At 44.2% G+C, this 12,610-nt stretch overlaps 1 protein-coding gene across 1 annotated transcript in view; it reads right to left on the bottom strand.

The window, feature by feature from the left end:
- The window catches only part of TRPM1 (transient receptor potential cation channel subfamily M member 1), a 94,939-nt gene that overhangs the window by 37,518 nt on the left and 44,811 nt on the right, over positions 1–12,610 (bottom strand). Inside the window, exons 12-17 of the mRNA XM_047086677.1 lie at positions 10,010–10,183; positions 8,615–8,749; positions 8,351–8,401; positions 5,149–5,289; positions 4,183–4,212; positions 2,169–2,461 (exon numbers count right to left, since the gene is read on the bottom strand). Coding sequence (XP_046942633.1) covers positions 2,169–2,461; positions 4,183–4,212; positions 5,149–5,289; positions 8,351–8,401; positions 8,615–8,749; positions 10,010–10,183 — 824 coding nt within the window. The remainder of the gene's footprint in view (positions 1–2,168; positions 2,462–4,182; positions 4,213–5,148; positions 5,290–8,350; positions 8,402–8,614; positions 8,750–10,009; positions 10,184–12,610) is intronic.

Genomic DNA, 12,610 nt, shown 5'->3' with positions numbered 1-12,610 from the left:
TCCTCTGCATACCCCAGAAGCTCCCAGGGTATGTTGCCAGGTGGGAATGGCTGGGGCCGGGGCTCTGTGCTCAGTTGTGTTGGGGGGCTGACTGCTCTTGCTGCAAATGGAGTTTAGATTGACCCCAAATGTGCCTCTCAGGCCTCAGGCACTCAGAGACGAGAAGACAAAGTTCTCTTCCCTCAAGTCTTCACAGAAAAGGGATGCGGACAGAAAGGACAGCAAAGCTCTATGGCAATAGAGGTCAGAATAAGGACTACCCTTTGTGGAGGGTACAGGAAAGGGGACACCAGGAATACTGGCAGGTCTGGGTAAGGTCCCGTTTCTTCATCTAGGTGCTGGTCATCCTGGTGTGTTCTGTTTGTGAACGGTCATCAAGCCATACATTTGTATGTGTGCCTTTCCCTGCCTGTGTGCAATACTTCAATAACACAATGGTCACAAGAAAATTCAACGTTCCTAGGGCTATGATAGAGACAAGTTCTAGTTGTCATGGGGGCCTAGAGCAGTGAGGGCCTAGTGGTTGGAGGTGGAGGAGGGGGAAGTAATGGGAGCCAAGTTGGGGGAGAGGAGGAGAGGATGGCAAGTTGAATTATAAACATAAACTTTATTCCATTTTCTACATGGCCCTCATTCAAACATTCAATGACTGTTGTAAACATTCCCTGTACCTTCAACATTTTTCATGGAATGTGGTTAAGATGAAGTCCCAGAGTGATCGCCCCTGTTTTTGTTTCTACATTTTCTGTAAGATTTTATTCCAGCTATGAGCTGAGGGATGTAGAAAGGAGGAATTCTGTGTGGAGGAATGGCCTTGTATGTTACCTGAAGAGGAATGCTCTCTGGCCTCAGGTCCCACAGGCTGTGAGGTGACACATTACCATGACAATCCTCCAAGAAGCAGAGGGATGGTATTTACCAACCCACTGAGATGGGAACATCTCCCATTTTTTAGATAGGCTTGAATTCCCAATGTTTAGAAGTCAACTAGTGACTTTAGAAATCATTGAGTCCAAAATAAAAGCAGTGTGCTTCAGAAAACAAAGATGCTGGATGTTGGCAGAATTGCTTGGTTACACCCCAAGCTCATGAGTCTATAAAGTTGTGCTGGGACTTCTGGTTTTTAGTTCTGCATGGTAGGGGGTTGGAAGTCACCATTCTGTGCTAACATTAAGCACAAAGTTAGACAAACTGAAAATCAACAACTCTTCTAAATTCATCAGAGAATTGAGGTCACAGGGCAAACTGCTGCTCCCATAACTGTAGAGATAGACCAGCAGATATAGAGACTCATGACATACCAGAGCAGAAACCTCTGGAACCAGAGCTGGGGCAGGAAAACTCAAACTGTAACTGATAAATTGTTGGAGGCTCTGTGAGGACAAGTCTGAGACTTAATAACTCCAGGGGTGGGGCCCAGTCTTAGGGAAGTGTGCTCACGTTTTTGTGAGTTTTACCTCCAAGAGCTCCACCAAGTTCTCACAGAGATGAGAGAGAAATCCCCTCATGCTGCCAGCACAGGGAGGGGAAAAGGAACCATTCTGAAATATGTTGGCATACTCTGGTCTCCTTAACTAGGCCTGCCTGAAGGAGAAACGAGTTAGCCAGAGCCTACCCTATTGGGGTATTATTAGAGCCTAATGGCCTGTGGGAAGGGAGGTGCCCAACTGCAGGCCCCTCAGGCTGTCCTGTCCCATCTAAGTTGGAGAAAAACTGAGAAGCACTTGGAAAGTATAAATAAAAAAACAAAACAATGACAGTCTAGAAATACCACAGAGAGAAGAAAAAATATGAAATGATAGACAAAATGATTTATGAACAAGCTTTAAGGATAATTGTACTTGGGGTGCCTGGGTGGCTCAGTTGGTTAAGCGTCTGATGTCAGCTCAGGTCATGATCTTGTGGTTCATGGGTTTGAGCCCCTTGTCAGGCTCTGGCTGGCAGCTCAGAGCCTGGAGACTGCTTCAGATTCTGTGTCTCTCCCTCTCTTTGTCCCTCCCCCACTTGCGCTCTATCTCTCTCTCTCAAAAATAAACATTAAAAAAAATGAAAAAAAAAAAAAGATAATTGTACCCAAGTGAAAAATACATTTGCCAACCCTCCCCCAAAGGGACAAGTACTCAGGACAATAGTTTTTCCTGGTTCTTAAATTCCCTTCAGACACTAACTTTGAATTGTTGTCCAAATCCTGGGAGATGTCATCTACCAGCTCGCTCTCAGAGGACTCGTGGGCCATGGACTTGTAGAGCTTACAGGCCACCAGGGCCTTGGCCATGCTCTCCTCGCCTCGCTGCCAGAGGAAGACCGCCATTTTCTGGCGTTTCATCAGCACGGCCCACACCATCAGCTCGTGGAAGGGGTACTGGAACCGACTCACAGCAGGGTCATCCACATCAATGTCGATCTCTTCCTCCTTCTTCTTCTTTTTCTTTTTCTTCCCTTTGGCTGGAGGCTCATCATCCTGAGGGGAGACAAGCACATTTTTCCTGGTTCTGCCTTAAGTGTGCAACAATGGATTTCAAGATTACTGGAAAAAGGAAAACCCCTTTGTCTGTGGTAATAAAGAGATTTCATAAGTACATCTGTGGTTCTCATTCAGTATATTAATTCTTCTGAAAAGATGTGCAGTGGTGCCAGGGTGGCTTAGTTGGTTAAGCATCTGACTCTTGATTTCAGCTCAGGTCATGATCTCACAGTTCATGGGTTCAAGGCCCACATCAGGCTTTGTGCTGACAGCAAGGAGCCTGCTTGGGATTCTCTCTCTCCCTCTCTCTCTCTGCCCCTCCCTAGATCTCTCGCTCTTAAAATAAATAAATAAACATTAAAAAAATTTTTAAATGAAAATTAAATTAAAAATTCAAATTAAATTACCTAATTGTCAAGTTTGATCTGACAGCTAAATGTTAAGAACTGTTTCCAATAAACTGAGAATACACGTTTATTTCAGCACTCATAGATCATTAACAAAACTCCACCAGACATTATTCCCCAATTCCTTTGAGATTTTCTATTTCAACAGATTTCAGGTATCAGAAATCATGTAGTCTACATGTCAAGGAATAAAACTAGAAATAAACAACAGTAGGATAACAACAACAAAGACTGCATCTGTAAAAATTTAAATACACTTATGGATTTTAAATGCTGTTGGATTAAAGAGGAAATTATAAATTATTAGAAATAAATGGTAATCAAGTTTCTATTTACTCAAACCTTGAGATACCATGCAAACAATGTGCAGAGAAAAATTTATACCTTTCATGCATTTTTTAGAATAAAGGGAAGATTGAAAATGAGTGAACTTCACTTTCAAATGGAGTTAATAGAACAAAACAGTACTCTATAGAAAGTATATGGAAGGAATGAATAAAAATGAAGCAGATATTAATAAGAACAAAAGCAGAAAAAGAAAGTTGCTTGATAAAGCAAAAAGATCAAATATGTAGGTCAGTTTGGTTAAGAAAAAAAGAAAGAAGATATAAATTAAAAAAAAAAATCAGGGGTTCCTGTGTGGCTTAGTCGGTTAGGCATCCGACTTCAGCTTAGGTCATGATCTCACTGCACGTGAGTTCAAGCCCCATGTTGGGCTCTGTACTGACAGCTAGGAGCCTGGAGCCTGTTTCAGATTCTGTCTCCATTTCTCTGCCCCATCCGTGCTCACACTCTGTCTCTCTCTCAAATATAAATAATAAAACACAAAGTTTTTTAAAAATAAAAAATAATAAAAAAATTAAAAAAATAAAAATGCTATTATACTGTTTTCCTTCTTTGACTTCTTGATGTGACGTAATATACTAAAAAATTCACTAACATTAAATTATACTTGCATTCTTAGAAGATTTTAATGACTTGTTTAGAATTTTTTAAATATGCCACTGAATTTCTTGAGCTATTATTTATGATTGTGTGGGGCTCTTTTATTTGTTTACTCTCTGTTTCCTTTTGAAATTATGGTTTTGCTAACTCTATAAAATGAATTAAGTAGTTTTTAACCTTTTTTTGGGGAATGTGTATTATCCTATTTTATGATTTGACTACACCATCTAAATAAATGTTGGTGTGTAGGGTGGTGGATTGATCCATTGAAAAAAACCCTCAATTTTATTTTAAACAAATGCAACACAAAGAAGCCTATATATATTTGAGAAAGATATAAAATCGATGAAAACAAATCTTACTTACTTCCATTCCTAGAAGTTTAAGAGCTTTAGGCTGCATAATAGAAGAGGAAAATTTAATCAGATAACTAATATTAGTAGCAGTAACGTTAGTAGTACGTTAGCAGTGTGGTTAGAAGGGGACATAATCCTAGGTTAAAAAGTACTTTGTATCATTAACAATTAAGAATAATACTCAAGGAAAAGAAACCCTTTAGTATGGAAACTGCTTCTGACAGCCAAAGTCAGTTAAGGAGAAAGATGTGCAGACAATACATGACCCTTATTCCAGGTAGAACCAGAGAATTTCACTAATAGAAATGCAGACATAGAGCTTAAAAGCTCTACATGGGGGGCGGCAGGGCAAGGCAAGAGGAGGGCTTCATGGAAGATATGACATTTGAGTTGGGCTTGTGAATGTGTGGAATTTTGATTAGAGGAAAGACATGGCCAGTACAGTAGTACAATTTGATTTTGGTGGAGGTTTGTGGTCCCCCCGCCAACCCCCCATGACAGCGTGGGACAGCTCTCAGATGTCAGAGAACCTTGGATGCTATGATAATGAGCTTGGTGGTGATTTCTCAGGTGGTGGGGAAATATTTGAGCAGGGAGTGCACGACCATGCCCCTTGCTTTGGAAGATGAAGGTTGCTATAGGGGTAGGATGGATTGGAGAGGGCAGAGACAAGGGGTCCCGGGAAGAAGGCTATTGTAGATAAAGGACAGAGGGCAGACGTAATTGATGGGCCGAGGGCCTGCCTTGCTAAGGGGGTAAAGGCTCCAGGTGAAACTGGGGCATCTCTAGGGACTGTGCATACACACACACACACAAACACACACACACACCTGAATTGCTAAAGGAAGAGGGGCAGGTGTGCTTGGGGATGAGGTAATGAACTTGGCTTTGAACAGGCTGTTCTATTGCAAAGGACAGCAAGGGACCACATGTGACTCTAGGAACCACAGAACACCACATGTTCACTTAGTTCTACCCTCTTAGGTCCAAATAAGTTGTTGTAAAGGGTCCGAAAGCTCTTCCGAGTGTAGTTGCAGCGGTAAGCCCCGCCCATGAGGTACTCCAGCACAAGACCTATGTCAATGAGGCTGATGTGGTAATCTGGTGGTAGGTTGCCCTGGAAGAAAATAAGCTGTGTGTCAGGCCCTGCAAGGATGCACTCCATGTGTGGTCTACATCACATACCCCTGGCTTAAGTGGTCTTCTCTGGCCCAAACTTGGGTGTTGATGTGAGGAATGCGACATTAAACAATATTCAGTCTATTACCATATGACTGAGGGAGAAAAAGGATAAAGCTTTCCCAGTGAGAAGAATTAGAAAGCCATGAGGCTGCAGGATGGAGCCCTAGGCTTGTCCATGGGCTGGTTCAAAATGGCCTGCAATGTGCACGTGCAGATGTAGGGGAGATACGGTGCAGCTGGTGTGGGACCTCCTTTGTGAGAGCAGATGAGCTGTGTTGAGAAGGAGCTTTGATAGCTGCTTGCAGGGGAGCAGCTGGCTTCAGGGGCCTGGAATCCAGATTTCATGGTGAAGGAGGAAGTGGCCCACGTGACCCGAAGGAGGCCTCGTGGGGAGGCAGCAGAAAGACAGAGTATCCCTGGGGCTGGAAATTTCTTGGAGAAAGCTCCACACGGTGCCTTGTGACTTTCTCCGCACATTTCGGTAAGAACACATGCCCCATCGGGGCTTGGATGGCTCTCTTAGTTAAATGTCCAAGTCTTGATTTTGGCTCAGGTCATGATCTCACGGTTCCGGGACTTCAAGCCCCACTTGGGGCTCTGTGCTGACAGTGAGGAGCCTGTTTGGGATACTCTTTCTCCTTCTCTTTCTGCCCCTCTTCTGCTCACTCCCTTTCTCTCTCAAAATAAATAAATAAACTTAAAAAAAAAAAGAACATAAGCACTACAAAAGCATCTGGTGTGTGTGGGAGTCGGTGAAGGGACAGACTGTTGCAACAAAATACAACTGGGTATGTTGAGACCAGCTTGGCCAGTCATTCATATCCTTGGACAGCTGACTCATCTAGGAGGCAGAGATGACCAGTCAATTATAAAGACTTTTTTTTTTTTTTTTTTTGCTACGCACCATATGCTGCTTGTTTAATTTCACATGACTGAAGTGATGGTGGGAACCTGGGTTCATTGCATGGAAATTACACATCCCGAATGTCCTCCCTTTATTTATTTAAAAAAAAATATTTATTTATTTATTTACTTATTTGGAGACAGAGAGTGAGTGGAGGAGGGGCAGAAAGAGAGGGAGAGAGAGAATCCCAAGCAGTCTCCATGTCCAGTGAGGAGACTGATGTGGGGCTCAATCACATGAACTGTGAGATCCTGACCTGAGCCGAAATCAAGAGTTGGATGCTTAACCGACTGAGCCACCCAAGTGCCCTCCAAATGTCCTCCCTTTACATTAGAACTAGCCACACTTACCAAATACTTCACTCGGGCATTAATGAGTTTGTTCAGCCCCTATCCTGATCCTTCACCTCATTCAGTACTCCATATGCAGAGATAAAGAGATATAGCCCTGCCCTCGGGGAGCTCGATGTTTTGGAGGAGGTGGCAAAGGTACAGACAGTGAGTTTGGCCCTGAACTCTTGAACTCTGCCTGGATGGGAGGGTGGGAGGGTAGGCAATGTCTTCCTGCAGAAGGCACACCCCAGGTAGCTAGGAGCAGGTGGAGAAGAAACTTTGGGGGACAAGAGGAAGGGCACAACACACATGAGCAAGAGAGCCTGGCATGTGTACCCTGTGGTGGGGATGTGAGGGGAGAGAGTAGGGGATGTTGATGGAACTAGGCCCAGTGGAGTATAAGTTTCTTAGAAGGACCTTAAACTTCATAAGACTTTGGAGGATTTTAAGTTGGGGAGTCCTGTGACTGGGATGATCAGGGGGTGTGGGGCTAGAGGTGGGAAGAGGACTATTGAAGCCATTTAGGTGAGAAATGGTTGGGTCTGAACTTGGGTAGCTGTGGCTTTTGAATGTTTATATCCTAATCTAAGAATTCCAGGAAATCAGATTCCTTATGGGCTAAGTAAGGGCGCTGGTCCCTCTTGGTTCCTGGATACATTGATCCTGTGCTGATCCAATGAGTGTCTATAGAAGCTGAATTACTATATTAATAGGAGACATTTGTGCAAAGGATGGCCAGACTATCTGGGACTCTGACTGAAAACTCTATTCTCTCATTTGAGTTATTTTTTCTTGCTCAGAGTATGAATACATGTTCCACACTTGGCAAGCCAGGGACTGCATCCTAGCAAAATGAATCACTCACACATTAACCCAACCTAATCCTCTAGCCTGTGGCGACGAGACACAACAATGAACGAACGAGCTCCTACAAGAACACAGACTGTAAGTAGTCAGCAGCAGTGGAAAGGGGTGAAAACATCTATTACTCACTAATGAGGGAATAGTCCACGGAACACATACAATGACATGAGGCACGTTCCTTCTGGAGACTGGCTCAGTGAAGGAGTGAGCCCCAGATCTTAAAAGTAGATACGGAACATGGGGTTCCACAGGAAGATGGAGGCTCAGGCCAGTGGTAAGATGGCACCTCCCTGGCTGTTGCCCAGGGCCTTGGTAATGGTGCCAGGGTGCCATAATCAGTCATTCAACATGAGCCTGGCATGTGTAGGGATGAACGTGAAAATGATAATTTTTTTTTTAGTTTTAACTCTTTTTTAAAAATTTTATTTATTTAAATTCAAGTTAGTTGGCATACAGTGTAGTATTTGTTTCAGGAGCAGAGCCCAGGTATTCATCACTTCCATACAACACCTGGTGCTCTTCCCAACAAGTACCCTCCTTAATGCCCATCCCCCCACCTCCCCTCCAGCGGCCCTCAGTTTGTTCTGTGTATTTAAGAGTGTCTCATGGTTTGCCTCCCTCTCAGTTTTTATCTTATTTTTCCTTCCCTCCCCCTGTGTTCATCTGTTGTGTTTCTTAAATTCCACATATGCATGAAATCATATGATATTTGTCTTTCTCTGATTTATTTCGCTTAGCATAATACACTCTAGTAAACTCTTTTATGGAGAGAGGAATTCATTCTTTCTTATGCCTCTAATAATATGACAACACATTTTAGAAATTTAAAAAATTGCTTTATAAAATGTCTTATTGAAAGATGCCAATAGGTAAGAATTATAAAATGACAGACTGACCTTTTTTACATCCCTCACCAGCAAATGAAGCGTGTTTGGTGGACCCAGCCTCTGAAAAGAGAAGCATTGTCATATTAAGTATGTTTTTCTCTTGAACTCTCAGGGCTAAATCCTACCCTACTCCATAGAATTAATGTCCCAGCTGAAACCAGTGTTCCAGTGATCCCGTGTTCATCTAAGAGCATTTATGCAAAATATGCACTGGTGATAAACATATTCAAACAGCTAGCTCCCCTCTGCCCTCCCCCCTTCTAGAACACTTACTGTGTTGTAAAGCTCTTCCAGCCTCGGAATGGTGAGAAAGTGCTGCATGTTCACTCCGTTTTCAATCAAGAGCTTCACGAAGTCGACCCGATCTAAGACTAAAGCGTCCAGCATGGCTTGCTCCAGAGCATTCACCTGTGCAAACCAACACCAGGGACCCTGTGAGTGGCCTCTCAGAGGGGTGCCAGGCGAAAGGCAGACAGGAAGCATCTGAGAAAGTGCATTCTGACCCCCCAGACCCTCAAGCAAGTTGAACCTGGTTCTCTTTGCTCTTTGTCTTGAGTAAACACACCCCACCTCCCATCGTTTTTCTCAATTTGGCCCCTACCTGTCCTGTCAATGTATCAAAGCTTGATAAAAGGAGAAAAGTAGACGCTTCTCTCCTTTAAAAAAATTTTTTTTTAAAAATTTATTCTTGAGAGAGAGAGACAGAGACAGAGTGCAAGTGGGGGAGAGGCAGAGAGAGGGAGACACAGAATCTGAAGCAGACACCAGGCTCTGAGCTGTCAGCACAGAGCCTGACATGGAGCTTGAACTCATGAACTGTGAGATCATGACCTGAGCTGAAGTCCGCCACTTAAATCACTGAGCCACCTAGGTGCCCCATTCTCTTTTCTTTTAATATAAAGATGGGAAAGAAACACCACATAAGCTGTAGCATTCTTTCTTATAAGTACTATAATCAGTACTTGAATCTCCAAGCTCCGGACTCGGTAAACAATGTTTTGAGGCGGTCGGTTGTAATATGTTATATGCTATTATCTATCGTTTGTGCCTCTGTCCTTCAGCACTCAGTATAATGCGAAGACTTCCGGAGACAGCAGTGGGGGAGAGTTTGTGTTCTTGACTGAGGATGACCATGTGGTAGCTGGGTGGAACTTGTGGACTCACAGCATGCCACCAGGGTCAGTGGCTGTGATAATGCCAGTCACACGTCGCCGCAGAGGCTCAGCACCCTCCTTGCCTGTGTCCTCAGAGCAGCAAGGCCAGGAATACTGTGCGGCGTGTGGCTCAGACTCCCAGCCCAGACAAGTGCTGTTACCTGCACATCTCAACCACAGGCTCCTTCTTCTGTTCCCTGAACTGTGTTTATTTCATGATAATTGGTTTGTTTCCCATATTTTCAGGCATGAAGCATCTATGTGTGCATCAGGCAGAAAGAGCCACTGTTGGGCAACCTCTCTGAGTAGCTTCATTCTCCCACAAAGCTGGAATGTCTGGTGTTTGTGAAGCCTGCTGTTGCCTTTTGAAATATTGGCACTATCCTGCGGATGCTCTGCCACTGCCTCCCGGGACTCACGGCCCAGGTGGGGCTGAAGCAAAGACAACTGCCCCTTCCCCTGGAGAAAGAGGGTGACCGACTCGTGATCTTGGGAAAGAGGGGTGAAGACATACCCAGTTCAGCAGTTCGATCTTCCGGGGGTCAGTTTCTTCCTCCACCTCCTCTTTCACTTTCCCCTTCTTCTTGCCTTTTCCTTTCCCTCTTCCCCCCTTGGTGGTTGCTGTAGGTGGCTTCTTTTCCTTCTCCGTCACTTTGTTATCGGTGGGGGGCGCCAGGCTTCCCAGGGGCTGCAGTCCACAGCAAACAGAGTTGGGGAACAGTGTTAAAGCTGTCCCTTGTCCCAAGACAGGTGCATGGATCCCCCTCACCTCTGCGTGCACACGTGTGTGTACATGCACATGTAAGCACACCCACGCACAAACACACACACACATACACACACATGCGCACACAATCATTGCAGCCTACTGCCTATTGGAGGAGGCCCTGATACTACAAACCACTGCTACTTGTGTGCTTAAAGTGGCTGATATTTTGATTGATGTGTTTTTGCCCAAAGGAAGGGATGCTGAGAGGCACCAAAGGGGAGGTGCCGATAGTTGCTAATGCAGAAAGGAGAAAATGATCGTGAAGGGGTCAGAGACAAAGTACACCCTGTAAACCTGAGGATGCCTTTTGGATAGAATCATGACTGAGCTTATTGGTGGCTTGAGAAGGCCTGCTGGGTGTTACCGAGATGCACCCATGTGGTGACAGACTGAATGCATTGAGAGAAGAATGTGTTCCACTCAGAGAACAGGAGGCAGTGCAGAAGTGGGACCTGGCCGCTGGGCCTGTCTTCCAGTCACATGGAGAGCCTGGGGGTATATGGCTCTGGTGCAGGCACAGTGATACCAACGTTGAGACAAAGTTGACCCCTCCAGTTACTATCTTGCCAAGTCCTATCTTGCTGGACTTGCCCTGTCCTCTGGCCAAACTCTTCTGGTGAACTGTCTGCATGCACAGTGTCCATCCCTCCCTTCCCGCGCCCTGCTCCATGTATTCCATGCTGCTTCTTCCCATCTGTCCATGGTTCTGGCTGTGGCAGGGGCTGAGTGTTCTGGTACCACCTCATGGGCATTTCCCAGTCCTTCTCATGCTGGGCTCTTAACGCATCTGATTTTGCTGCCTGCTTCCACCTCAAGCCTCTTCCTGCTTCTCTGCACGCTCTGGTTTTCCTATCTGGCCACTGCTTCTCAGCACTGGCTGTAAATGTTGAGGCTCTTTGGGGTTCTATCCACAGCCCCTTCCTTCCTTCTTTACTCTCCTTCAGCAACTGTATTGAGGCCCATACTGCCAGTCCCCATGTGTTTGCAATTGACTTGTCGTTTCTAGCTTCGGTCCATGTCTCTCCCTAGAGTTCCTATTCCCAACTTGGCACCTCCATTTGGGTATCTCAAAGGCTTTTACAGCTCATGATGTCCAAAACCACACTCAAAACCACTCTCTCCAACCTTTCCTCTTCCAGTGTCCCTGAACTCAGTAGCAAGCCAGAGAACAGGGGGAGATTGCTGACATCTTGCTGCCTGCACTGCCCTCTTCCACGATTAATCTGTCTTGAGGCACATCATGCTTAATGCTAAATATTGCTTTACTATGTCCAATTCTTATTTCTCCTCTGCCTCTGCTCTAGCCCCAGGTGATGTCTCTCCCCTGAATTACTTCAATAACCTTTTAACAGGATTCCTCCTACCTGCCATTGTACCCACCCAACACATTTTCTATGTTAAATCCAGAATGATCCTAAATATGTAAATAAAACCATGTAACTCTCCTGCTTAAAACACTTAAGTGGGACAGGGCACCACCATTGAGGGCACCATGAGAGTTTGTGTGGTCCCTGGTCAATGCAGAGATATGGATGAAAGAGTGTCCTGGCTGACTCCTCATGTAGACAAGACAATTATAATCCTCAGTGAAAACTTGACACAGCATTCAACAACTGGTGCTGGGAAAACTGGATATTCACCTGAAAAAGAAGGAAGTTGGACCCTCATCTAACATCATGTACAAAATTTAACCCAAAATGGATCAAAAACCTAAATGTAAAAGCTAAAACAATAAAACTTGTGGAAGAAAACCTAGGTCAAAGATTCATGACATTGGATTTGGCAATGACTTCTTGAACATGTCACCAAAAATCATAAGCAACAAAGGAAAAAATAGGCAATTGGGACTTCATCAAAGATTAAAAACTTGTGCATCAAAAGAGTATCAACAGATTCAAGGCATGACATTGGATTTGGCAATGACTTCTTGGATATGTCACCAAAGCACAGGCAACAAAAGAAAAAATAGGCAAATGGGACTTCATCAAAAATTAAAAACTTGTGCATCAAAAGACAGTATCAACAGAGTAAAGGCAACACACTTAATGAAGAAAATATTTGCAAATCACATATCTGATGAGATTAATATCCAGAATTTATCGAGTATTCCTAAAGCTCAAGCTCAACAACAACAAAAACCAAACTGATTCAAAAACAAGCAAAGAACTTGAATAAGCATTTCTCAAAATAAGATCTGCAAATGTCCAAGTACATGCAAAGATGCTCAACATCATTAATCATTAAAGAAATGCAAATCAAAACCACAATGAGGTGACCCATATCAAAAACAAGTGTTGGCAGGAATGTGGAGAAATTGGAACCCTCATGCACTGTTGGAGGAAATGT

The sequence above is a fragment of the Lynx rufus genome, unplaced genomic scaffold (genome assembly GCF_022079265.1).
Source record: "Lynx rufus isolate CCGP_SWC_20201006 ecotype Redwood Valley unplaced genomic scaffold, mLynRuf1.p SCAF_21, whole genome shotgun sequence".
Lineage (NCBI taxonomy): Eukaryota > Metazoa > Chordata > Mammalia > Carnivora > Felidae > Lynx > Lynx rufus.
This window is presented reverse-complemented; position numbering and strand designations above follow the sequence as displayed.